The sequence below is a fragment of the Manis pentadactyla genome, chromosome 9 (assembly GCF_030020395.1).
Source record: "Manis pentadactyla isolate mManPen7 chromosome 9, mManPen7.hap1, whole genome shotgun sequence".
In the NCBI taxonomy this organism is placed as follows: domain Eukaryota; kingdom Metazoa; phylum Chordata; class Mammalia; order Pholidota; family Manidae; genus Manis; species Manis pentadactyla.
The window spans coordinates 14,583,273-14,610,709 of NC_080027.1; the positions used below are offsets into that span (position 1 = coordinate 14,583,273).

At 55.3% G+C, this 27,437-nt stretch overlaps 1 protein-coding gene across 1 annotated transcript; it reads left to right on the forward strand.

Annotated features, from left to right (window-relative positions):
- Nucleotides 1-11,288: 11,288 nt before the first annotated feature.
- On the forward strand, nucleotides 11,289-26,072 carry LOC118931574 (organic anion transporter 3-like). The gene is given in 14 exon segments (XM_057506660.1): nucleotides 11,289-11,413; nucleotides 11,415-11,556; nucleotides 18,057-18,086; nucleotides 18,088-18,152; nucleotides 18,781-19,068; nucleotides 19,382-19,458; nucleotides 19,461-19,803; nucleotides 21,794-22,118; nucleotides 23,008-23,148; nucleotides 23,329-23,444; nucleotides 24,379-24,494; nucleotides 24,497-24,567; nucleotides 25,556-25,737; nucleotides 25,820-26,072. Coding segments are annotated over 14 exon segments (2,274 nt in total).
- The last annotated feature ends 1,365 nt before the right edge of the window (nucleotides 26,073-27,437 follow it).

The following is a 27,437-nucleotide window of genomic DNA, read 5'->3' on the forward strand; positions in this document are numbered from 1 at the left end:
CCCACTTTGTAAGTGGGGAACAAATTTAAATAGGTGACACCACCTGGCCAGGGCCACACAACTAGCAAGTGGTGAAGGTGAGATTCAAATCCAGGCCTGTGAAGCCCTCGTCCCTGGAATGTCTTGTCCCCGTGAAGGATACTTTAAAATCAGTCCATGGAGGGGAGAAGGGCTTGCTCAGGGTTTGAGGACAGAGGACAATCCCCGGCCCAGGTCCAGCCTGACACCATCCCTTTGGGCCGCCTATTCCTTTGGAGTGGCCCAAGGACAAGGGCTGAATCTGGAGCCCCTGCACCAGCGATAAGGGCTGGGGGCTTCAGCGTGGCCCCTGGGAAGGAATAGGTCCTGGTCCTTGGGAATTCACTGAGTGCCTCACCATCCCTGCTGGCGGCCATAGTCTGAGCAGCAGGACAGGACCCCACCCAGGCCTTGAACCCAGGAGGAGGTGGCGAGTAGGGAGGCAGCAGCCAGCAGTGGAGCAGAAACACCCGGAGGGTTCGAATGGCCTTCTCAGCTGGATGAAACCTTTATGACAGGCAAGCGACCCACGCTTTGCACAAAGTGAGCTTAGGCACCACTGAGCATGGTTCAGTGAGCCAGAAGCCTCGGGCAGGCTTCCCCCTTGCCAGCTGCAGGGGACAGACTGTCAAAATGGTGTTCCAGCCCCTGAGACCAAGGCCACCACCCTAAACGGGAAGAGAGGTTCTTTCCCTGCTGTTTATCCAATTTACTTCTCGTTCTCCAGTGGGCCCTACACTCACACCGCTGGGCCCGTAGGTCCCACCCCAGTTCCACCTACTGATCCCTCCCCATCATCAAAACCCAATGTAAATGCTCTGGGCAGTCTTTCCTGATCTGAGCACTCAAACCTCATCATTTTCTACCTGTCCTGAGATCACTGGAACTCTGTGCATCTCTCCTGGGGCACTGAGGTCCATCTCTGTGCTGTGATTATTTCTGGGCTGCAGTCCTCTCACAAGCAGACTGGAGAGTAGGGCAGGCATCACAGCTCCTAGCAGGGGGCCTCATACATGCAAGGCCTGAGACACATTGAATGGATGGATGGATGGAGCCATGGATGGATGGATGGAGAGATGAACAGATGAACAGGTAGAGTGGAGGCCCACGGGAAGTTCAGAACACCTGTAATTGACAGAACACCCAGACTCCCTCAGGGCTCCTAGGGAACAAGGTTTCCCTGTTTCATTGGTCATATCCCCTCCTCTGCCTCAGGGAATGTAAGATTTGGAAAGACAGCACTGGGTGGAGCTGCAAGGGGAGATGGGACTCAGATCTGCGTTCCTCCCTCACTGGACTCAGTCACCCAGATACAAAATGAGGGCATTGAATGATGATTCCTTGGGCCCTACCAGCTCAGAGACACGTCTATACCGGGACCCAGCAAGGAAGGGGGGAAGCTGACTGACCCCAGGTCAGCTTAAAGGAGACTCTGAACGTGTTTAGGCAAAAGATGGCAGGAAGGAGGAGAAAAAGGAAGAAAGGGAGAGGAAGGGAGTGGAGGGAAGGAGGGAGAAAATCAACTTCCATGTCCCGAATTAAAAATTCACTTTGAAGGGCCCCCACCCGTAAGATGGCGAACTTCCTGCTTCTCTTCTGGGTCTTCGGTTCCCGCCGGCGCCACCCGAGGCCCAATCACCTCTCGCCACCCACCCAATCCCAGCACCTGGCCAATAGCCACCAGCCCCGTAGAAGTGACCCCACAATCACCCCATGCCCCTTCCTATATAACCCAGCACCTTTCCCTAATAAAGCAGAATTCTCCGGTGAATTCCTGCTGTGTGTCGCTCCTTTCCTTTCATTGGTACCGAAACCCGGGAGACGGGACACCCCAACTGGGCCCGTCTTCCCCCGACACCAGCAGCAGCTTGCCCTCGTCCTCTTTTCCCGGCGCTGGCTCCTCACACTCCCCACTCCTCTCTGGCCTTTGGGTAAGTTTTCCCCCGGAGCGGGCCGCTCTTCCCCGACGAGGAGGGAGCTCTCCCTGCCTTAGGCCTTCACGGCTGCGGCGGACCCCCAGGCCCCCCTGCAACAGCCATAAACGAGGTGACTCCTTTGCGGATGAGAACGCCCCCTTCCCCCCCCTTCCGTTCCTTCCGCTGAAAATTCCTTCCGCTGAAAACTCCTAGTACCAGGTACCTCGGACTCCGGCACTCTGCCTTCTCAGAGAAGTCTGGGTGACGACCTACACTTCCTAAGAAACCGACTCGTACACGAGTTTCCGCAGACCCCCAAGGATCACCGGGGACGCCCTTTGTCTCCTTGCCGTCTGCTCCCAGTCCGAGGGTCTCCGTTCGTCTTCCCCTGTTTGTCTCCTTCTCTGTCCTTTAGCCATGGGAGCCTCCTCACCCCTCCCTGGAAGTTCACCTCTTGAATGCCTGCTCAAGCGTCTAGCCACCCTCTCCCTGACGCCTGATATAAAACCAAAACTTCTCCCAAGATTGGCCGACATACCCCCTAGACAATAACAACCAATGGCCCGCAGGGGGAACCCTTGATCCTAACATCACTCGCGATCTCTTTAACTACTGCCAGCGCCTGAGAAAATGGAAGGAGATTCCCTATATCGAGGCTTTTCGCCTCCTAGCCCAAAATCCCAGCCTCTGCACCACCTGTTCCCCGCCCCAAGTTCTCCTAGCCTGCAGGCCGCCTCCCTCCCCTCCACACACTTCCAGTCCCTCCTCGATTACCTTTGACCCAGCTGATGAACCTCCGCCATACAGGCTTCCCCCTTCAGCCCCTCCCCCTCCTACAACCCCTCCGCCCTCTTCCGCCGCCGCCGCCTCCTCCCCCGCAGAGGCCTCCCGCCCACGCCCTTCCCCCTCCTCTCCTACAACAGCCCCTCCCCCTTCCTCCCCCACCATCTCCTCCCCCATCTCACCTCCTCCGCCTTCGCCCCCTCACCTGCCCCTCCCCCGCGGATTGAGCCTGAGCCTTTCAGCCCCCCTTTAACTAGGTCCCAGGGGCCTCCTCCGTCTTTGCCCTCATCACCTGTTTCTCCCCGACAGACTGAGCCGGAACCCTTCAGTCCCCCTCAGACTCGATCCCGGGGGCCTCCCCAAATTATCGCCCCCCCTCCGAGAGGTGGCGGGACCCAAAGGCATCGTGCGCGTTCACGTCCCTTTCTCCTTAGGGGATTTAGCCCAACTTGAGAAACGCCTAGGTTCCTTTTCCACTGATCCCACGACATATATCAGGGAGTTTCAATGGACCCTCCAGTCTTACAGCCTCACACATCATGACATTTTCATGCTCCTGGCCAATACCCTCCTTCCTGAAGAGCGTAGACGAGTTTGGGACTTCACCCAAACGCACGCCACTGAAACCCACAGGACTGACCCCACCTATCCCACTGGCCCCACCGCTGTCCCCGAACAAGACCCACACTGGGATTATAACACCGCCGTAGGTCTCCGCTCTCGGGATATTTTCGCCTCCTGCTTAATAGCAGGTCTGAAAAAGGCAGCTCGTAAAATAGTCAATTTTCAAAAGCTCCAGGACATAATTCAAAAAAAGGAAGAAACTCCCTCCGAATTCCTAGATAGACTCACCCAAGCCCTATTACAGTTACCAGCCTAGACCCAGAAACGCCGGATGGAAGACATGTCCTTATGACATACTTCCTGGCTCAAAGCTACCCCGACATTAAAGCTAAACTCAAAAAGTTAGATCAGGGCCCCCCTAACCCGCAGACTGAGATCCTAACAGTGGCCTTTAAAGTCCTCCATAACCGCGAGGAGGAGAAAGAACGCCATAAACAAAAGGCTGATCAGGTCAACTTTCAGATGTTGGCCCAGCTGATAAAACCACAACCTGGGCACCTCTCCACAAACAAGCCCCCCCCCCCCAGGAGCTTGTTTCAAGTGCAGAAAAGAAGGACATTGGTCAAGGGCGTGCCCCTCCCCCAGACCTCCTACCACCCCATGCCCCAGATGCCACAAAAAGGGCCACTGGAGGTCTGATTGCCCAACCACCCAAAGGGGAGGCTGGACGAACTACCCCCATCCTAAGCCCTCCGTAGTGGGGCTGGCAGAAGAAGATTGATGGGGCCCGGGGGCTTCTCGCCCGACCATTTCCATCACCAAACAGGAGCCCAGGGTTACTTTAACAGTAGACGGTCGCCCCATCTCCTTCCTCCTAGATACAGGAGCCACCTTCTCGGTCTTGCGGGAATACCGGGGCCCTACCACGCCAGCCATTACTCCTATAGTCGGGGTAGGAGGAAAACAGATCTTCCCATTGAAAACCCCTCCCCTTTTATGCACAATCCAGGACAATCCCATACCTTTTTCCCACTCCTTCCTGGTTATGCCCCAGTGTCCCATCCCTTTACTAGGACGGGACATCCTTTCTCTCCTCCATGTTTCCATAACTATATCCACTCCCACAGCCCCCAGTACCCCCTTTCTGATGGCCCTCATAGACGATATCCCCCCTCTATCTGATGAAAACTCCAGTTTCGCCCTCATACACCCTGTAGATTCCAAGGTCTGGGACATTACAAGTCCCTCCATGGCTCTATGTCTTCCTGCCTCTATTAAATTATGGGACCCCTCACAGTATATCTGTCAGGCCCAATACCCCCTAACCACTTCGGCCCTCATAGGCCTCCAACCCATCATTCAGGACCTTTTAAACAAAAATTACCTCAGACCCACTCACTCTCCGTTTAATACCCCCATATTAGCTGTTAAAAAACCAACGGATCTTTCCGCCTCATCCAAGACCTTTGCCTCATCAACGTGGCCATCGTCCCTATCCACCCCTTAGTCCCAAATCCATACACCCTTTTATTGCGGATCCCTGCCTTGGCCTCCACTTCTCAGTCCTAGATCTCAAGGACGCATTTTTTTTCTATCCCTCTGGACCCCTCCTCCCAAGATTGTTTTGCCTTCACCTGGACGGACCCATACACAAGACATTCTGAACAACTCACTTGGACAGTTTTGCCACAAGGTTTCCGAGATAGTCCCCATATTTTTGGACAGGTCCTAGCTCAGGACCTCAAACAGTTTCATCATGATCACTCCGAGTCCACCTTATTACAATACGTGGACGATCTTCTACTCTGCAGTCCCTCGTGGGAACAGTCTCAACTTGACACTGCCTCCCTACTTAACCTTCTAGCTTCCAGAGGTTACCGGGTATCCCCCGTCAAGGCTCAAATCTCTTCCCCTTCTGTCACTTACCTCGGATTTCTTCTATCTCAACAAAGAAAGTCCATTACCTTGGACAGAAAATGACTCCTCTCTGACCTGTCCGTTCCCAAAACCAAGACAGAAATCCTTTCCTTTCTAGGCCTGGCTGGGTATTTTAGAGCATGGATCCCTAACTTCTCCCTGTTGGCAAGACCCCTATACGACCTCAGCAAGGGCCCCCCTGAAGAACCATTATCCTCCTCACCCCAACACCCCTTCGTTAAGCTCCGTCGAGCCCTTGTGGAAGCCCCAGCTCTCCATCTTCCTGATTTGTCGAAGCCCTTCTCATTATACATTCATGAGAGGTCCAGTCAAGCTCTAGGAGTCCTAGGCCAACATTATGGCCCATCCTTTGCCCCAGTAGCTTATCTTTCCAAGCAATTAGACCCCACAGTTCGGGGATGGGACCCCTGCCTACGGGCATTAGCCACTGGACAGCTCTTGCAGAAGGAAGCTCATAAACTGACATTCGGGGCGCCCCTTACCATTCTGTCCCCACATCACCTAAAAGACCTCTTAACCTCCCTTTACAGACTCTCCCTCCCTCCACACTCCTGACCTTACTGTCCTCTTTCCTCCAAAATCCAGACATTTCTTTCCTCCCCTGCCCGCCCCTGAATCCAGCCACTCTTCTTCCTCTACCCTACTCTCCTCATACTCCCTCGCATGATTCCTGGAAGCCCTTCACAACTTCCTTCCGTGCCACTCCACGATCTCCGAAGGAGCCCTCTCACACTCCGACCTCATCTGGTTTACTGATGGGTCCTCCTTTAAACATGAGGGCACCCACTACGCAGGATACGCAGTAGTCTCCCTCGAAGACGTCATCGAAGCACGAGCCCTACCCCCCGGTACAACCAATCAACAGGCCAAACTCATTGCGGCCACCAGAGCTTGCACTCTGGCCCGGGACATGTCTCTCACACTGTACACTGACTCCAAATACGTATTCCACATTCTCTTGTCCCATGCGGCAGTATGGAAAGAACGAGGCCTCCTCACCACAAAAGGAAATTCCATCACTAATTCAGCCTTAATTACCAAACTTATAGAGGCTTCACAACTCCCACACCGACTGGGCATAGTCCACTGCAAATCACATCAAAAGGACGACTCCCCCATTACAAGAGGTAACAATAAAGCTGACAGAGTAGCCCAGTCGATTGCCCTATCAGAAGAAGCACCAGACAGCGATCCGTCTGCACTTGCGGTTTTAGCCTCATCACAAGACACCCTCTGTTCCCAGGACAAAGAGTCCCTCTTCCGCTTCTTACACGATCTGTTCCATCTTAGCCCCCAATCCTTGATCCATTTTTTACAATCCTTTTTCTCTCTCTCTCCTGAAGACAAAACCCTACTTAACCAAATCACCTGCAGGTGCACCATCTGCCGACGCACCAACCCTAATACCCCCCTGAAGGCCCGACCCTTCCCGGCTCATCAAGCACGGGGTAATGTCCCCGCGGCAGATTGGCAAATAGACTTCACTAACATGCCCCCCCCCATACGGCGTACCAGATACCTACTCGTGTTGGTAGATACATTTTCAGGATGGGTCGAAGCTTTCCCCACCACTAACAAACGAGCTTCCGCGGTTGCCTCTAACCTCCTCACCCAGATCTTTCCTAGGTTCGGGATGCCCACCTCCCTCCAATCAGATAACGGCCCTGAGTTCACTGCCCAAATCATTCAGAACCTCTCCAAGTCACTCTCACTCCCCTGGCATCTACACTGTCCTTATCGACCACAGGCTTCGGGAAAAGTAGAAAGAGCCAATAGGACTCTAAAAGACATCCTGACCAAACTATCTCTAGAACTACACCTCGACTGGGTTCGCTTACTTCCCTTAGCTCTACTCCGCATTCGGGCCCTCCAAAAAAAACCTTCCTTCTTGTCACCCTTTGAGATCATGTACGGCCGCCCAATTTTACCCCCGGGGCTCCCTCCCCACAAAGGACCAATTCCTCCCAACATGGCCCTTCCACTACTCTTTCTCCTCCGCACCGAATTATGGAAATATCAGGATTGGTTCCTCCCGGATCCATCCGCTTCCCAAAACCCTCCTGTCTTACGACCCGGTCAACTAGTGTTTTATAAGCCTCCAGAAAATAAGCCCCCTCTCACCCCAAAATGGGAAGGCCCACACCCAGTCATTCTCTGCAGCCCCTCGGCCGCTAAGCTCTCACTGCCTGATAACTCTGTCACCCCTTGGATTCATATCTCCAGGTTGAAACCAAACACCCAGGTCCCACCTCCTCTGGACACCCAAGACCCAACCCAGAGTCCTTCGGATACAGCCCAAGACGCTGTCTACTCTTCCACGCTTCGTCCCTCTGATCCCTTGAAACTCCGCATCTCCCGTTCACCCCCTTTGCCATCCATACCCGAATCATGACCTTTTCTTCCTTTACTGCTCTCTCGCTCTCGTTCCTCATTTCTATCGGCTTCCCCGTCACCTCAGCCTCCTTTGTATGGCGATTCAAGGTCAGACAGACTTACACACAGCATCAAACAAAAGCCACTGCCCTCATTGCCACATCAGACTGCCCTCTGAAAGGCTGCTCCGAGCCTCTGTACCTTCACTTTCCTCCCTCCACCGAAGTGTTCACTAGCAGCCCCCTTTTCACTCCCCACCTCTGCTTCCTCTACGACCAAAAACAAGCCTCATGCAGGCAGTGGCCAGACACCTATGGGGGATGTCCCTACTGGTCTTGCGCCATTCACTACATGGGTGACTCTCGGTACCCACAGTATTACTCCTCCAACCGTTTCATAAAATATCCCCACAGCTCATTCTCCTTATCAATCCCTGATCCCTGGGACCCTAGATGGGCCGCTGGAGTCACAGCCTTAGTTTACTACGGGGGGTCCTCGACCCCCCATGGTACCCTTCATATCTCTTGAGAGTATGTTCCTTCTCATTCCCAGATCTCTCAAGTTGCATCAGATATCGGACATTCCGAAAAAGTCATTCAGATAATCACACCATCCACCACTGTGTAGGCCCAACTCCACCCCCCTCCAGCGCACTTCACTGCCTCTCTATCGACACCCCCACCTCCGATTCTAAAACTTTTACACAACCAGGACACTTCTTTTGGTGTAATGGCAGTCTTTTCAACTCACTGCCTCCCAACTCCAATATACCCTGCATTCTCGCCTTCTTACCCTAAAGTTCATCAAATCCCAAGTCAACCAGCTTTTACTCCGGAACTACCAGCTTTTAGCCACAGAAGATCCCTCACCCTCACATAACCTCCTCACCACACGCTGAGACGGACCCCTCTCTCCGCTGGAAACTGATCCTGGAAACGATGGCCGCAGACGCCTGGCTCCTGACACCCGTATCCTCTTGGCACCATTGGAATCAACAAGTCCTCGACCTATGGTTACAGGGAACCTTCACTGATGTCCAACCTGAAGAAGTCCACATCTACTCGTCCTTACTGTGGGGAGTCCTATTAACCCTTTCCTCCCAGTCCTCAAGCCCTCACTCCCTTCTCCGCCCTCGTTCAGCAGGAAGCAGTCAGAGAGAAAGCAACGTCCACACCCCATAGAGGAGAAAGGGGGGAATGAAGGGCCCCCACCCGTAAGATGGCAAACTTCCTGCTTCTCTTCCGGGTCTTCGGTTCCCGCCAGCACCACCCGAGGCCCAATCACCCCTCGCCCCCCCCCCAATCCCAGCACCTGGCCAATAGCCACCAGTCCCATTGAAGTGACACCTCAATCAGCTTATGTCCCTCCCTATATAACCTAGTACTTTTCCCCAATGAAGTGGAACTCTCCGGTGAATTGCTGCTGTGTGTCGCTCCTTCCTTTCATATTTAGCATGCAAGACTTCCCAGATGCATCATTTCTTTAAAAAAAAATTTTTTTTTTTTAGTTTCAATATATTGAATTAAGAATCACAGCAGGTAAGAAGTGATGGATCCTCTGATATGATGGAAAGGCCTCAGGCAGGGGTGGCCTGGAGCAAAAGAAGCCAAAGGGAAGGCTGAGCTTGGGGAGGGAAGAGGGCAGTGATGGGGGGGCCGCTTTCTCGCCACTCCCTTCTCCACTTTAGCCAGACCACCTCCTCTGGTATCTGCTATATAGTTTGATCTCCTGAACCCAATATATTGTCTGAATAAAAGATTTCTGGGTTTTTTTTAAGCCACTTAACTTAATAAAGAGAAACAAGAGACCCAGAGGGAGGCGATTTGCCCAAGGTCACACAGCAAGGGCACTGACACAATGCCCACCCGCCTGGCTAACAGAACGCGTGGTTCAGATCACGAATCCAAGCGCATCCACTTGGGGGGTGAGGGGCACTGCCCCTGGCTGGGCTTGGATTTATACCCTGGCTCACCTCCAGCAGCCTCCACGGGAAGTCACCAGGCTTCTTTAAACAACATTCCACCAGGACAAGAACAGACGGAAAACCCAGGCCCAGTTAGGAACTGGAAAATCTCGCATAGGGTGAAAGCTCAGAAGAGGGGGGTTCAGGGCAACAGCCAAGCTCTCTGCAAGCTTCACCGTCAAAAACCTTCCTAAAACAACCCCGGGGCTTCGGAGCATAATTTAATCTTCCTCTGCTGACTCCGGATCTCACCCTGCCTCCAGGCACTCAGAACATCAATCAAGGCTGGGCCAGGTGGGGAGGAGTGGAGGGGAGGGGCTGGACCCCCGTTACCCTGCCCTTGGGGTGGGGCTGGAGGAGGCGTCCGGGAGGAGCCCAGGCTGAGCCCTGAAGCTGATGCTGCCTTGGTGGAAAGGGGGGCCGGGGAGAGAATAGGAAGCCCCCTCCCCAACCAAGAAGGGCGTCCTAGCGTCCAGAGCAGGTGGATGGGGCAGCTCCCCAGGGTCCCTGGAGGCAGAGCCAGAGAGCTAAAAGCAGGCAGGGATGATGCCCAAGGCCAGGCTAGGTGACGCCAGGCAGGGGAGCTTGGTGTCCTGGGAAATGTCTTCTGCCCACAGGCAGGGGCACCTCTCATTGGCTATCCTCGGCTCCAAGTCTCCAGAATACCAGCACAGACAGGACCCTGGGCTCTCAGGGCTCAGATCGGCTCCCTCCCGGGTGAGCCTGCCGGACCACCTGTCCAACTGTCCAGCCAGCAGCCTGCCAGGCTCAGCCCTGCCTTTGGTAAGGTGGCCCTTCGAGGGAAGCTGAGTTTGGTGGGTCAGCAGTCCCTGGCGGTGCCATTAGTCCTCAAAAGAAAGTCAAACCCAGGAAACAGCTTATGCCTTGTATAAGCCCCACCCCTCCACCCGAGGAAAGCCACAGTTTGTTGGAGCTGAGCTGCCCAGCTGCGGCAGCGCCAGGCCCGGGGCAGAGCGGGGGCTTCAGCCACACTGACCACCAGCCCCACCGGGAAGCCCGGTCCAGCTACCAGGTGAGGAGGCTGGAGCACCCCCCAAGCCCTGGCCCCCAGGGACCCTGAGAAGCCCCCAAGAGCAGGCCGTGTGTCCTCACTGCACCTGGTCAAGTCCTTGTGCCCTCTGCTACCCACCTGGGCCCCTTCTGCTGCCCCAGGGGACAGGAGGCTCTGGGCTTAGGGACATTCCCAGCAGGCAGCAGGGGTGGCCAGCGACCTCCTCACCCACCCCCGCCACCCATCCCAGGTGGCCAACATCCAAGACGGGGCCCCTTGGTCCCACTGTGTGGACTGCCCTGCCCCATGCATGCAGCATGTGTGACCAGCCTGGATGGTCAGCACATCCTCACACACACAAATAAACACACACACACAGCCACACACCTGTGCTCACCAAGCTGTGCCCTTACACTCCAGCCTAACTCTACCATGTGGACACCCCTGTGAAAACACACCTGGGCACACACACCACACCAGCAGCCCCACCTCTATACGTGCAGTCGGGTACATCCTGGTGTCTCTGTGGATACACACATCTGAGCCCCACATCCTTACCTGTTACAAATGCTACCCACACACTTGAACTTGCACATCCACCCGGACACAGCCTCTGCTTGTGCTCCCACACCCACCCACACGCCCACCCACACACCCACGCACTGCAACTCCCCCAAGCCTGGTGCCTCGCCTGCAGCTCTGGTTCACCTCGGCCAGCATGATGACCTTCCCCAAGATCACAGACCATGTGGGCAGCATGCGTCCCTTCTAGGTCCTGCACGTGGTCCTAGGCCTCCCCATGTTCGCCATGGCCTCCCACAACCTGCTGCAGATCCTCACAGCTACTATGCTGCCCACCAAGGCCTCTGGGGGACCTGGGTGCTCCAACATCACTCAACACCAGCCTGCCCAACGACACCCAGGGGGCCACTGAGCCGTGCCTGCACGGCTGGGCCCACACCAGCACCGGGGAGTCCATTCTGCCTGCGGTATGCCCAGAGGCAACCCTCCCACTTACAGTGCACAGCCACATCCTGCTGTGTCCATGGGCAGGACTGCAGGCTGGGGCCTGGCCTCCCCAGGACCCAAGGACTGGGCGCTGGGCAGGCAGAGAGGAGGGGCCTGGGGGCAGATGCATGCCAGCTGAAAGGTTTGGTTCTTCACACTCCACGCGAGCATTTCTTCAATAAGCAACCCACTCTGTGACAGACACAGTGCTTAGCTCTGGGAATACAAAGATGCTGCCCTCAAGGGATCCACAGCCTGGAGGGGGTCATGTCAACTCTCAAAAGTACCACACAAAGAAATGTAAAATTATAACTTCTAAGTACTTAGGACTGACCTTAGACTATGGCCTGTCTGTGGGCTGGTGGGGCGCGTGGCACGGGGAGCATCAGAGGAAGCTTCCCTAAAACAGAGACCCTGGTGCTGAGATAAGAATGTCCACCAAGAGTTAGCCAGGCTGTGAGGAAAGGAAATTCCTTCGGGTGCACAGGCCCCAAGGTGGGAGGGTGTGTGGCAGGGACTGGACAGGGTGGCGGGTTGAAACATGCCTGCGCAGACCCAGAAAACATCTCATCCCGTCCCATGCTCATTCATGGGGTCACCCCCATTCATTCATCCCTTTGTTTATTCCCTGATTCTTTCCCCTGCCCTCTCCAGGAATCACAGGGTGAAATCTGATTTGGATGAACTGTCAGGCCAGCCAAGGGACGACGGTAGGATGGAGAGGAGGAAATGGGGATGGGCATTTGTTGAGGATCTACAAACTGCCAGGCACATTTTAGTGCCTTGCAGACATGGTCTCCCACAGTCTGATTCCCACCAAGGTATTCTGTTGAAGGCGATTTTATCTCCTCTGATGGGTCAAAAACCCTAAGATTCAGAGAAGGGAAGTAAAGGCCTAGTGCCACACAGCTTGTCAGTTTCAGAATGAATTTAAAGCTAAAGCTCATTAGAGGCACGGGGGACAAGCGTTTATGGCAGTTCAGAAGAGGGAAGACTCAGGATTCTAGAGGGGCCTCCTGGAGGTGGCATCTGAGCAGCGAGCAGAGGCCAGTGTTTTCATTTCCCCTCGGGGACCATGAGCCCTTGGGAGCAGAATCCTGCTTTTGCCTCCTTAGAAGAGCTACATTCCAAAGTCTTTATCCACTGCCAGTCCTGCACTGGGCACGCTAATGTATGGGCTCCTGGAATCCCAGGACAGGGCATCTCAGTGAGGGAAATATTATTAGTATCTCTAGTTTACAGACGAGGAAACACAGGCTCAGCCTGGGCCTTGACTTTCCCAGGACTACATCCTGCTGGGACATGACAAGAGGTAAGATTTGAACTCAGGACTATCCATGTTCAGCATCTATATGATTGTATTTAATTATGACTATCTATTTATATATAAAGTGCTTGCTTACTATGTGCCAGGCACTGTTCTAGCATTTTATAAATATTAACATTCTTAACCTTGTCAACACTGCAAGGTAGTTAGTATTACCAGCCCATTTTCCAGCTGGGTAGCTGTAGCACTGGATGGTCAAGATCACCCCCAGCCCCCCACCCCCACCGCCCTTTTAGGAAGTGGCAGATTCAGGACCCAAACACAGACACCTGGTCCCAGAGCTGTGCCCCTGACCATCACACTTGCTGACTCTCACATCCCCGAGATTAGATTTCCTCCCTGTCGTATGTGCCCTTTTCCCCCAGCACCAAGCATGGTGGCTGAAATGCATCCAGTATCCAAGCACCGTTTATTGAGAGCTCCATGCATGATATGGAGGGTGTGGAGCCGAAGGCCACAGGAGCCCTCCCTGCCCTCCCAGAGAGCCCTGAGTGAGGAGGCGGACCACTCCTCCAGGACTACCGGCAGGGTGGTGGGGTGGGCGAGCTTCCTGGGGTGTAGGCTTTCAGCGGCTTTACCATGTCCCCAGCAGCTGGAATAGTGCCTGGTCCCAAGGAGGCACTCTGTGAAATAAATACATGTGGAATGAATGAGTAGGAGCCTTATAAACTGAGTGCTCGGGGTTCCCAGAGGAGGGGCATCTAGCCAGCCTGGAGAGGGACCCAGGGGGGCCTGCCAGAATGGGCAGGGGTGAGAGCAAGCCAGCAGGCTGAGTGGGCAAAGCGCCCCAGGCAGAAGGAACAGCGTGTATGAAGTCAAACGCACAGTCATGGAGGCACGAAGGGGGCAAAATACAGAGGAAGGCTGGAGGGCTGCGCAGTGGGGTGTGGAGGCCACTGAACATGGGGCTGGAGAGGACAGCAGGAGGGCCGGGCTTGGATGCTAAGGCAAAGGTGTGGCCCCTGTCCCCAGGGCGACAGTGAGCCACTGAATGGTCTTAAGCAGGAGAGTGGCTGCTCAGACCACCTGCTAATGATGGTCACTCCAACCACAGAGCTTCTGAAAAGTCTGGGTCCAGCAGCAGGGAAACCCGTTAGCAGGTGGCACCACAGGGATCCAGGAAAAAGATGACAGATAGAAAGGGCAGTCAGACTAGAAAACAGATTGGTGAGGGGGTCAGAGTCCATGGGGCTCGGGGACCGAATGGACGTGGGGGATGAGGGACCAGGAGGGAGTCAAAGATGCCGCAGCACCTGTACGTGGCTTTCCAAATGTGTGGGTGGCTCGCTGTCCACCTGGTGCCTGGGAAGACAGGAGGAAGGAGTGGAAGCTACCATCTGTGTCCTCCAAAGACACAGAACCTAGCTGAAAAAACAAAAATCCCAGAGGGCGCAGTTAGGTAAAACGACCATTGTGCATGTACACCCCGAGCCAGCCGGCTCTGAGCACTTGGCATGGACTCATTCATTTCATCCTCACAGCTCCCTGGAGTTAGCACCGTTATTGTCCCGTTTTTAATGATGAGGAAACCAAGGGCCAGGGCACTGGCCCAAGGCACCGCATTTCATAAGTGGTGGAGTTGGGAGTCAAACCCCGGCAGGCAGGGTCCCCTGGCTCCTGAAGACTGAATAAGCCCCAGCCCGGGACCAGTGACAGGGCCCTGCACACTGCGGCCCCAGGGGGCTGTGGTTCACAGATCTGCCTCCCCACTGGCAGTGCTCCTGCCAGAGGGAAGTTCTCGCCCGCCTGTCGTTGTCGTCCTGGGCTAGGTGCTCATTACTGCTGAATGAAGGCCGTGGCCCTCAGAGCCTGGCAGGGGAGACTCAGACACTGCTGACGGCTAAGTGGCTCCTCCTCCAGGACGCACCTCACGCCCCAGGGAGCCTGGCCAAGGGCAGCGGCATAGGTCTTGCCCTGGGTCAAGCATCAACTCACATCTGTGCCAGCCAAGTGCCCAGTCACCATTCCTGCAGTCAGGCCGTTTGAATCTGTGTGCGGACAAAGCACAGCAGCTCACAGGCCGCAGGTGACTGCACTTCTCCCGGGGACATGTCTGGGCTGGGCCTGGCTCCCTGAACTCTCAGCTGCGAGAGCCCGGAGGAGGGGTCCCTGCCAGCCCAGGGAGGGTCAGTGGCCAGACCCAGCCAGGCACAGGTTCCAGCAGAGCGAGATCCAACCCCTATGATTTTCCTGTCTAGGGGTCTGCATGGGGCAGGGTGGCGTCGGTGCCGGTCCCCAACAGTGGCAGAGGTGGGACAGCGGCTGGGCCTTACCAGGGGGTAGGTCTCCAGGGTGGCCGCGGCGCTCTGGGTGTGCTGGTGGGAGGGTGGTAGGAAGGCACAGCCTCTGGCAACCGGCTTAGTCCAGGTGACCCTGGCTGGTGGAGGCAAGGGGCCACTTGCCGATGAACAGTTTGGGATGCCGAGCCGGGGTCAGGCAGCAGAGTCCACATGCTGACTGTGCCATTTACCAAGGAAGCCATGACCCTAGAAGTCTCTGTTCCTCATCCATAAAATGCAACAAGTATAGAATGAGACAATGACCTTCCCTCCAGGACACGGGGCGGGAGGGCCTGGCTAGTGTGAGTGAGCAGGGCACAGGGTCCAGAGAGGAGCACGTGGCCCTCCCCCTTCAGATCCGCTAAGCCTTCCTGGCAGAAGTGACCACACATTCCTTTCTGGAGTTCAGTGGAGACAAGGTTGGAATTTTTTAGGGGCTTTACTAGGATATTAAGAGGAAACAGGCACTTCTTTGAAGTCTGGGAAGTGTGGGGAGCGTGCACTGTGGTTCTGGGTTCCCTGAGAGGAGCTGTAGCTCACAGACCCTGCACCTCTGAACCTCAGCCCTGTGGGTGCCTGGCTGGGCCTGGGGGTCCTCAAATGCAACCTTGTGGCCCTTGGAGGCCTGGGTCGGCCTTGGATGAGCAGGCCCTTCTCTCTCGGGCCCCTCCATTCCTCTCTGGGCCTTAGCCTTCGGTCACGTCTCCACACGAGTCTGTGGAGGCCCCAGGTCAGCCGCTGGAGGAGCAGACAGCCTGCCCAGTGGATCCTCGGGGAGCAGGTTTCCACCCTGAGGAGATGCCCCTGCTGAGTGTCTGGCCTCCCTCCACCCTTTCTTGTCCCCATGCTGCCCAGTGCCCAGACCACATGTCCATCTCCTGTCTCGGGCTCCACACCTGCTGTGCATCCTCATGTGCTTGCCCTCAGCCCTGCGCTGGGCACCCCTCCCATCATCTCTCCTTCCCTCATCTGCACTCTGACTCCTGGGCAAGGAGCAGACAGCCCCACCCAGCCTTGTTCCTGGCCCGGCCTGAGCCTCAGTGACAGCCTCACCAATCGTGTGTGCAGGAGGGGCCTGGGGCCTCCCACGACAGAAACTAGCTCAGTGAGCACCTACTGTGTGCAGGGTCCTGGGCTAGTGCTTTGCATTCCTTCTTCCATGACAGTGTGGACATCGGCCCCATTATGGGAGTTCTCGTTCCAGAGTGTAGGCCCTTTCTACTGTAGCACACGCCCCGTGAGCACAGGCCTTACAGTGCACGGGGCAATAATAATCAAACAGCTACCACCTACTGAGCGCCGATTGTGGGCCAGGTGTAGGGCTGGGTGCTTTTCACTCCTTCTGCCATCTAAGATCCTCAGAAGCAGGTACTACTAGTCTTAGCCCCATACTACAGACCAGGGGACTGAGTCAGAGGGAGGGTGACTGACCCAGGATCACGCAGGTGCCAAGCGGCGGACCTGGAGCCTCATGCCCTTCTGATTCTCCCCAGGTGCCTGGCTCATCTTCTCCCACCCTTGTGCCCAGAGCAGGTACCAGTAGGCTCTGAGAGCCCACAGGGGCTGCAGCAACTCTCCTCAAGGCCCAGCCTGATTCTAAAAGACACCAAAGCTAGGGAAGGCTGTTACCCTCATTCCTGCTCTGGGGGGTACAGACCATGTGTGTCCTACACACACGCAGAGCAGGGCCCCCACCTTGCTGACCACGGTCTCCATCCTGGATGGCCTGCCGTAACCTTCCATCTGCCCCCTGCTGCCTCTGCCGAGGGGCCTCCGGGCCTGTCATCTTGCTGTTGCTCCAGGACTAAGCCTGTGCTTCACCTTTTGGACCTGTTATCAGACCAGCCCACTTGACCGCCTCTTCCACCACGATTCTGGCCCATCTTGAGCTGCATGTCTTGTGGCTTCCAGACACTCACTGCAGGACTCCTTCTCACCCCCCTTCTCTTCCTCCTCTGCCCTTTTCCCTCCGCACCCTACCCCCATGCCACGCAGACTCCTTCTCCACCAGGAGAGCCTGGGGTTTGCCGCCACGCTGGGCCGCTCTGAGACAGCAGGAGAACCCGGAGTCCTCACCCCCCAGGCCCCTCACTTCCAGCTGGGGGAAGTGGAGCGAGCTCCCCGGGACGTGTGGGTCTCCTCCCACACTGCTTTACTTCCAAACCATTCTTGTGAGGCATTTCTAGTGAATACAATTCCCCACTTCATTATACAAGTAATGCAGGGCAGCTGGACCAAGGGTACTTGCTGGGGATTACCAGGGGATTAGTCCAGACAGGTAGGCAGGGGTCAGAGCACGAGGGCTTCATAAATCCAAGTTAACAGAGCCTCTCTTTACCTGAAGAGCAGGCCAGTGAGTGCTTTAGTCAAGACAGGAATCCGATTTGAGACGTGTTTTAGAAAGCCGTTCAGATCTGAGCTCATGCAAATGCTGTTGGGGAGGAGTCAGGAGGGGGCCAGGGAGGCTGAGGATGTAGGAGGGAGCAGGTGGGAGCCACAGAGCCACGGCCCCATGGAGGAGAGGGCACGAGGTCCTCAGGGCGCAAGCAGAGGGACGGGCTGTGGACAAGTGAGGTGGGGAGGGGAGAGCGGGGAGCCACCGGCTGCAGGCAAGCTGGCAGGGGCTGAGGGAGGAGGCGGGGGACAGGCCTGGCGGTGATGGCACAGCAGACTTTGCAAGCTGTGGGACCGGCCACCCACCCTGGAGGGAAGCCGTCATTGCACAACCTCAGGTCAGGGACCCAAAGAGCCCCGGGCCAGGCTGCGAGGGGAGATGGTGCTTTGGAGCAGGGGTCCAGGCTCGGCTAAGTCAGGGGAACCAGGAGAGCGGGTGAGCTGGGCCAGGCCGGGCTGGCACTGCCTTGCCTTTGCGCAGTGGCACTTGATGTGTGACTCCGGGAAAACCGAAGGAGGTGACCCAGTCCATTTACACGGCCGACATAGTGACTAGGGGCCTCATCCTGGGAAACAGGTAAGACTAGGGCCTCCCAAGGGGAGGCATAACCCCTGGAAGGCCCACGCCGTGTTCCACCCACGCACCCCCTGAAAGGCCGAGAGCTGGGGGAGGCAGAAGATGGTCCTTGCCGTGTAGCCTTGGGCAAGTCCTAGACCCTTCCTTGGCCACAGGCTTCTCCCTGCCCCAGAGCTCTGCAACCTGGGTCTCCAGCCCCCAGAGCCCTGGGGAAAGCCTCAAGGCCTTCAGACCCCTGTGCGGGCTGTGTGGCCGTGGGGCGGGGCAGAGGGACTGCCTAGAGACGCTGGTCCTCTGACCCCTGCTCAGGCAGCCCAGCTGGGGGTGGAGGAGATCACTCATTAACTCAAACCTGTAATTGAAAACTTGTCAAAAACAGCAATTACCAGCAAGGCTCTCTGGAGAGGAAATTACATGCCCACTGGCTCTTTGTGGGGAGCTGGGGCCAGCCCTTTGCCCCCAGGCTGTGGAGTCACTGCCTTACCTGGCTCCCCGTGGCTAACCCAGCCCCTCCTCTCCTTCCCGCCAAAGCCCACCAGACCCGGAGCTCTTGGCTGCTGACAGCCAGTGGCCCGGGAAGCCTTCAGCCCCACGCTTCCCGCTCTCTGGTCCTCTGCCTCCTGTGCAGCTGCAGCATCTCCCTCGTCCTCCAAGATGGTCCTCCCTCGTCCATCAAGAATCTGAGAGAGCTACTGTGGGAGGGGGCAGGGGAACAGGAGTTTTGGGAACCCCAGCCTGAAGCCGAGAGAGTGGGGTCTTGGGCCCAGCTCAACCGCAGGCTCTCTGGGACTTTGGTCAGGCCAGGAGCTGTCACTCTGAGGACCTCAGAGGCCCCCCCTGAAGATAACCATGACAAACATGACAGCAGCAGCCGTCAGCGCCGAGCACTTGCCCTGGGCCGGACGCTGCTGGATATGCGAGCCAATCTGGTCCCCACACAGGTGGGCAATACTGTTGTCCCGATTTTACTGAGCAGGAAATTGGGGCAAAACAAGGGAAGGTATCTGTCACTGGAGAGGCAGTCAGGAGTGTGGGCCTGGGAGTCAGGCAGATCTAAATTTGAGCTCTGCTTTCTTGGGCCTCAGTCACAGCATCTGTGTAATGGGCGCAATGAACCCTTAGGATCAGAGTCCAATCAAGTATCCAGTGGGGGGCAGGAGCTGGTGCCCCTTATAGAGAGGTGCCCAGGGCCACCAGATCACTAATCTGGTCCCTGGGCTTCTCCACAGGTGCCGAGGGGACGTCCACCTAGGTGTGGGCATCACGCTGACTGTAACTGCTTGCTTCTACACCACTGGCCAATTCATCCGGCCTACGCCATCCCCCAGTGTCACTGGCCACAGTCAACCACGTCCCTTCCCTTCTTTGCCTTCTTCCTGCTGTCCTGGCACGTGGCCCTCCCTCTCCTCTTGACCTCCCTCCGTAGGCGCCCTGGGGCCCAATGGAGGAGGCCCAAGCCCCACCAGGCAGGAGTCAGGAAGGGCCTTCCAGGGAGGCGGAGTGGTATACACAGAGGCATGCTGCAGGGGGAGCAGCTGTCTGGGGGTTCCCAGGGGCTGCCTGCAGTGGAAAAGCGGGGTGCGGTGAGATGCATGGGATGGGGTCAGGCCACGGAGAGCATGGAAGCCCAGGGTGGCCCTGGCTCCGTGTGGCAGGACAGAGAACACCTCTGAAGGTGCCTGTGGGGAAAGGCCTGACCACGCTTGTTGTGATGTAACAGCTCAGAAGAACAGACCCAGGTGGGTGGGGACACGAGAAAAAAAGGAGGTGACTGTGTGGGCAGGAGGAGCCTGGGGGACAAGTCTGAGGGGCATTTTGAAGGAAAAAGCCAGAGTTTGGGGACTTCTGGATCAAGTCCTATTGGGGAAAAAGCCGCCAAAGGGGTATAAAGAAAGGAAGGCTCAAACCTGAGACCCTGGGGCAGTCAGGGCGTCCAGGTCAGAGACCCCAAGGTGGTTCGAGAGCTCATTATCAGTGTGTCAAACCTGAGGATACATTGAAGACAGAAAACAAATCTCCAGAAGGTAGTTGGAGCCAAAAAAGAGGAAATAATGAATGAGCTCAGGAAAAGAAATGAAGTCTTAGGGCACCCCTTTATGACCAATCACTACACGCAAGGCATCGACTTCCATGATCCAAATGCCATTTCTGTACGAAGAAGCATTATTATTCTTGTTGTACAGATGAGGAAACAGGCTCAGAGCAGTGAAGTAATGCCCGGTGTACACAGAAAGGACGTAGAACGGGAATGGGACCTCTATTTGAAATCAGAATAGGAGCGCCTAAGGCAGGTGGGCCATTTTGCAGTGAGAGATATGGTCAGAGGGTCCAGGGTAGAGCCATGGAATGCAGCCCAGGATGGAATAGAGATGGAGCACAGAGTCTGGGGACAAAGTAAAGGTGGATGGGTGGACAGCAGGTTAGTCAAGAGCTCAGGCCCCTTCATTTTATGACTTGAGACAAGCCTCACCCACTCTGAGCCTCAAGAAGTTTCTAGCCAAAATGGGGATAATAACGCCTGCCACCCAGAGTGACACGTGCCTGATCCACAGAAGGGCTCACTGACTGGAAGCCACTGTCACCCTCATTCTCAGGGGGAGGAGGAGGAGGAAGGCCAGGCCCTGCCTGGGGTGTCTGGGAGGAAGTCACTGATAATCTCGGCGCAGCAGGCTGGGAAGAATGTCAGGGCAGAAACAGGACCACCAGGCCAGGAGTGGGGCTGGCAGTGGTCCCAGGAGGCCTCCATGATCCGCTGAGCTAATGGGTCCGCTCCCCTGGGGGCCTCGCTAGAGCCCGTGCGGCCACAGCGGGAGCTCACCGCACCTCGGCCAGCCTGAAACCTGGCTCCCCTTCCCCAGCCCTCTGCCTCCTCCGCTCCTCTCTGCCCAGGGACCCTCAGGGACTGCTCAGGGCGAACAGATCCCAAAAGTACAGCCCCAGCACTGGGGAGAGTGAGGTCGGCTGCCCACTTGCCCATCCCAAGACCCTGTGCTGCCCGTGCCCCACCCCCACCCCCAACCCAACTAGCGGAGTCGGTCCTTCTCAGGAAGAATCCAAGAGTCCTCAGGCCTTAACCTTAGCCCCCTCCCTAGGCTGCCCCTGGAATGCAGCCCAAGGAAGGCCAGGGTGGGCATGCAGGACTCTCCAGCTGTCCCACCTAGAACATGCTGTACCTTCCCCAGGCCCCACCTGCCTTGGCCAAGGGCCCAAGGCTCCTAGCTAAGGAAGACACCCAATGATAACAAGCAGCCCAGGTGGGGGAGCGGGGGAAAGGCTCTTCTGGGAAGGAAAGAAGAGAATGCTGGAGTTTGTGCCGGCTGCAGGCAGCCGAGGTTCAAAGCCATGCCAAGTTTGAATTCCAGGAAATCTGCAGTACAGCAGCTGGGGTTTCTGGGCCTCCCACCCCTTGGCCCTGGAAGCTGATGTTCTTCTTGCCTGTCAAAAAGTGCTTCAGGGGCTCTCTTGTCCCCTCCTGGTGCGAGCCAGGAGCTCTGTCCTCTCACTGTATCTTTCCAGTAAAAGCCTCTCCCTGGCTCTCCTACCCTTGGGTGTTTGCTAAGTTCATTCTTCGACTCCGCAAACAAGAACCCCCGGCATCATCTTTGGGGGCTCGTCTGGAATAGCTTGGTCGCTATCCCAAGTACCACCCCAGAGGTGGTGGCTAACGCTGTAGCAGCGTCACCTGACATCAGTGAATCTCACCCAAAGAGCAACTTACTTGATCTGAACCCACAGAACATTAATAAGCTTCTGACAGCCCTGAGTGAGTACAGCAAAGGGGGCCAGATTTTCATCCTGGACTGCCTGTCTAATTACAACCCTAAAGATGACCGGGAGGCTCAGAGCATCTGTGAGCGGCTAACTCCCCGACTATCTCATGGCAACTCAGTGGTGGTGCTTTCAGCAGCAAAAGTCCTAATGAAATTTCTAGAGTTGTTACCTAAAGACTCTGACTACTACAATATGGTGCGGCCTGAATCTTGAAGCAGGAAATCAAAGTCTTCTTTATGAAATACAATGACCCTCTCTGTGTTAAACTAGAGAAGTTGGACATAACGATTCGTATGGCATCCCAAGCCAACATTGCTCAGGTTCTAGCAGAACTGAGGGACTGTGCCACAGAGGTGGATGTTGACTTTGTTCGCCAAGCTGTGCCGGCCATTGGAAGGTGCACCATCAAGGTGGACGTCCAGACAGATGGGCTATGTTTCCTTTCTATTTACTGAGACAGAGAAGAACTGAGGACTGAAGCATGTCATCACTGTATCATTTCGTCCTGAATGTATGAAATTCTAACAAAGCAGGCAGTGAAAATAAATTTAAAATAGAACAAACTCTGAAACTATCCATGTTGGAATCCCAAGGCAGGCAGGGAATACTGGTTCTTTGGAATAAAGTAGTCAAAGAAATAAGCAGTGACCCAGACCCTGTCCATCCAGCATGCTCAAAGTATTTGGGGATGGAGTAACCCCCTTTCCCTTATTCATCTACACAGGTCCTTGAGCCATGAGAAGATGACTTCCCATGTGAAGCTCCTATAAAATGAGAGATTTGACTATTCACATTCCCAGACGTTTGGATTTCACAGACCAGTAAAATGTCAAAAAAATTAAGACCATGATAAGACTTTCAACTTTCTACTTTAATATCAAGTATTAAAACAGCTATTCTCTATCAGCATCTCTTCATAAAACAGTTTTTTTAGTATTGAAATTGAAGGAAGGACATACTTGTAGGATAAAATGGAATAGATTATATGAACTTTTTTTCTTTTAATATTCTAGGATTAAAATTAAGATCTTGAGAGTTTTTTTTTTTTTTTAAAGTGCCTCAGGTGTGGGGGGAGCCGCTGTGATGTGATTCTGGTCCCCAGATGGATACCAGAGGCTGCACCCTAGGTGGTGGGGAGTCCTTGAAGGCCCCGAAGACCCGCCAGCAGGTAGTTGTCTCCAATGGCAAGGAGGAGGGGGGAGAGACGCTCACGTTAGAGGGAGGGGCTGACAGGGATTGTCGTCTGGGGCAGGAATCTGGGCTCTGCTCTTGGGCTGTGCCCCCCTCTTGCCTCTGTTTCCCCTGCTCACAAGCCAACATGATGCCCCAAGCCATCTACTCTAGAGGCACCAGGCCTGCACCTCCTTCTTGTCTTCCTCCTGCCCTCCCTTTCCTCTGCCCCAAGGAGCTCACACTCAACCTGCAGAAGGAGATCTCCTTGGCCAAGACCAATCACAGCATCACTGACCTGTTCTGGATGCCCATCCTGTGCCTTGTGACCTTCTGTCTTGCCCCAGCCTGGTACCCCAGCACACCACCTGCTCACACCCCAGACGGCGGGCATGAACGAAGCCCCCAGTGGGCTCACCTGAAAACAAGGCTAAGGGCACCTGCAGGAGGCCACCTCCCCTCTCCTGGGCCGGCCCAGCCCAGCCCCAGTCCCAGAACCCCCTGTGTCCTGCCTCACACTCAGGTCCAGACTACCAGGTCTGTATCCCTCTGGGGTCACATCCACTCCACCCACAGGGCAGGTGTTCCAGAGCCCTTCACCAGCTCACATCCCTGCCACAGCAGTTTGCCCATGTTGGACCTCTCTGTCCATCTCTACCCTCTAGGACCCCACAAAGCAAGGCTGGTCATCAGGGCTTCAGACTTGAAGACAGACCTCATGTTTCTCCCGCATGTTTTCTAATGTCTGACGTTCTGCAGCTCCTTCAAAGCCCTCTCTGCGACCTGGTTCTGATGCCCTCTTCCATGCTGGCCATCCCCACATGAACAGGGCAGGAGGCCATCCCCAACCAGTTCATCCAGGAACTCTTCAAAAGAGGAATTCTGAGAGGCAAAGGGGTGGAATCCGACCCACGTGGGCAGCTTGACTCCACCTCCCCCGTGCTGGGTGTTGAACTATTGCCCAGCAAAGAGAGATCATTCACTGCCTCCTTGGGTCTCTGAGAGTACCTCCAGGCCTGATTTTCTCTGGAGTCATTTATGTGGCATCTTTGCCACCACAGCCTAGGCCATGCCCAGGTCAGGCATAAGCAATCAACCGCAGCACCTTCTCACTGAGCCCAGACACAGTCTCAGAGACCTCAAACTAGCACACAGGCAGCCCCTACCAATCATTACAGTTGGGCCAAGAAATGAAACTGTTCATCATGCTGCTGACCCAATGACCAGTAAGGGGAGAGGCCCCAGCCTGGCTGCAGGTGCTAATCAATCCCTCTCTGCTCTTCAGGTTTTCCACCAATTTTGCCTACTAAAATTTGGCTATGAGTGTGGAAGAATTTGGAGTCAACATCAACTTCCTCCAGCCCATCTTTGGTGGGGTGGACATCCAGGCCAAGTACACTACCATCTGGACTGGCGCACTACCCAGGCTGCTGCTCTACTCCTGGCAGGAGGGTCCATCCTGGCTCTCATCTTTGTGCCCTTGGGTGAGAAACTGGCTAGCCTAGCACCCTCTGAAAGGGCCTGATCCATGCAGGCCAGCATGTCCACGGGCCTCACGGGCTGGGAGGTGGGATGCCAAGTCTCCAGTTCTGCTGACCCTGCCTCCGGTTCACTGTGTTACTCTGAATAGGTCCCTGCATTCTCTGGGACTCAACCATCTCATCTAGAAAATAGCTTAGTTGGGCTAGATGACCTTGAAGGTCCTTTCCAGATCTGACTCAGGCTGAGCAAAGTATGGTGGGGCCTGGACAGTGTGAAGACTTGCTCAGGGATTGGGCTTGCCTGGGTGACATCGCTGCAGAAGACGAGCTGGGATGGGGAAATGACAGAGCCCAGTGCTTAAGGAAGGCCCCACAACCTACTCCACCGTGACCTTGGAAAAGTCACGTTTCTTTTATACAGATGTTTGTGGGTGGATACCCCTACATCCTTCCAAAGCAGTTTGAGGTATTTTAGGACAAGAACATATACCACACAGTGTAAATGGGAATAGGGAGCCAGAGTCAGAAAAAATACAAATGCAGCAGGACACACATCTGCAAAGCCCTAGGAAGAGCAGAGGGGCTATCGCTCAGCTTTAAGTTTGGGTCTGAGCTCTCCAGCAGCCCAAAGCAAAGGGAATGAGTTCTGCTGAGAAGTGAGAGCATTCAGGTGCCTTCAAGCTGCAAGGGGCACTGCATTTCCTTCCTCCTGCGGACATGCAGACCCTGAGGGCAGAACTGGCTGTGCTGGGGGAGGGATGCCAGCGCCCTCCCCACCACCCCAGGCTGCTTCAGCTGCCTCTTGCCTCTACCCGTGCCTCCCACTCTTATCTAAGAGGTGCTGGGCCTGGCGCCAGCCCAGCCAAAAGATACAGGGTCAGGTGGGCTGTGGCATCTTCCTGCCCCCTGCCCAGGGGTCTCAGAGCCGTCTTTTAAGAATCCCCCACTCAGGCTGCCAATCCCTGCTCTGAACTTTCCCAGACAAACAGGTATGGGCATAAGCACTGCGTGGACCCGCTGGTGAAGATCACAGGCAAGTGGCAGCCCCGCGTCCCCAACACCATCTTTGGGACCATCGCCCTCTTGGTAGGCAGTGCCGCCCTCTTCCTGCCTGAGACCCTCAATCAGCCCACGCCAGAGACTATAGAAGACATGGAAACCTGGTCAGTCCCTCTGGCCCTGCCGGTACTCCTCCTTGGGGAAGCAGGTCTGGGCCCCAACTTGTCCTGAGCTCTCTTTCCCTAGGTCCCTGTGGGCAAAGGAGCCGAAGGAAGAACCAGAAGCAGTAGAAACATCCCACAGGACCGGGCGTGGGCCCCAGCCGAGGACAGCAGAACCCCATTTTCCCGCCCTCCAGAGGCCAATCCCGGCCAGGTCCCTGGCTTGCCTGCCTCTGGGCTCCTCAGACCCCTTAGGAGGTCCTGGGAAGGTCCTTACTTCCCAAAGTCTTCTGAGTGCTTCACCCACACCCCTCCCCTTGCCCACATCCTCCCTGTAGCTCAGGCCCAGCCATTCTTCCGTCCAGCCCTTCCCCACTGGCCACTGCCCCCCATTGTTCCAGCCCCCTTCCCCTGAGGTCCCCTGGGCTCAATCCTAACAAAGACAGCCTCTGCTTTTGCTCCCCACCCCTCTCTTCAATGGGAGGCCTCAATAAGCACAACGGAGAGCTCAGGCCCTGCTGCTCGGCATAGGGGTGGGGAAGGGGGAGGCCACCGGGTGGACACGTGAGCTGCACATCCATCTGTCCACACGTGCATGTATGTGCAGGTACAGGCACATGCAAACAAGGCTGATGTGAACATGAGCAGGCTGAGGTGTGTGTACACCAAGCCTGTAATAGTCTGCTTGGGTTGCTAGAACATGCCACAGACTAGATCACTTAGTCAACAGTTTGCTCCTCACAGTTCTGGAGGCTAGGAAATCCTAGATGCCAGCCAACTCAGTGCTTGCTGGGGGCCCCGTCCTGGTTGCAGACGGCTGCCTTCTCCCTGCATGTGCCCTCACATGGCAGAGGGAGACATGGTGTCTCCTTGTAAGGGCACTGATTCCAGCATGAGGGCCCACCCTCACGACCTCCTCTGACCCTGATCACCCCCAAATGCCCCATCTTTAAATGCTGTTACACTGGAAGTTAGGGCTTCCACATATGAATTTGGGCAAGGGCACACAATGCAGACCATAGCAAGTCCTGTGCTGGGACATACCACATACATATCTACATGTCCAGCGTGTGTGTGAACAGATGACAGAACAAACCCAGGGTGGCTACAGACAGAAGCCGGGGTTCCCCAGCCCTGATCCCCCAACCCCCTTGCCTCAGTCTCTGATTTTATGTCTAGTATTTTCGCTGTAAGCATTTTCACCACAAACATTTTTACTGCATAATTAATTGGCTGTAAGGCAATTTCACTGTAAAAGATAAAATAGCTGGTTATCAGTTTGGTTTCATTTCTCCATTGGCAGAGTTCACATTCTTACATAAATTGTAGCTGGCCCTCATAATGGTCTGTACCATGAGAAGTCTCAAAATAGTGGGTGAAAACAACTCTTTATGGCAACTTGATAGCAAATACAGTGATAAAACTTACTGGAAGTGTGAAATGAAAGAGTACAGAGTCAGATTGCACACTATATTGAACCAGAAAATGATTACATATCAGATACAACGATAGCAAAGCTCAGTTAGAAAGGCCTTGCGGCATTAGCATTTCTTCCACATTTCCATAGAACTTTGGACTGTCTATCAACAGACATGTGCCCATATGCCAAGAATGAACAACGTGTAGCAGGACGCTTTCACAATGCACCACAAAGCTCAGTTACAAATAGACATCCTAGTATCTGCAACACTGAAGGAAGGAAG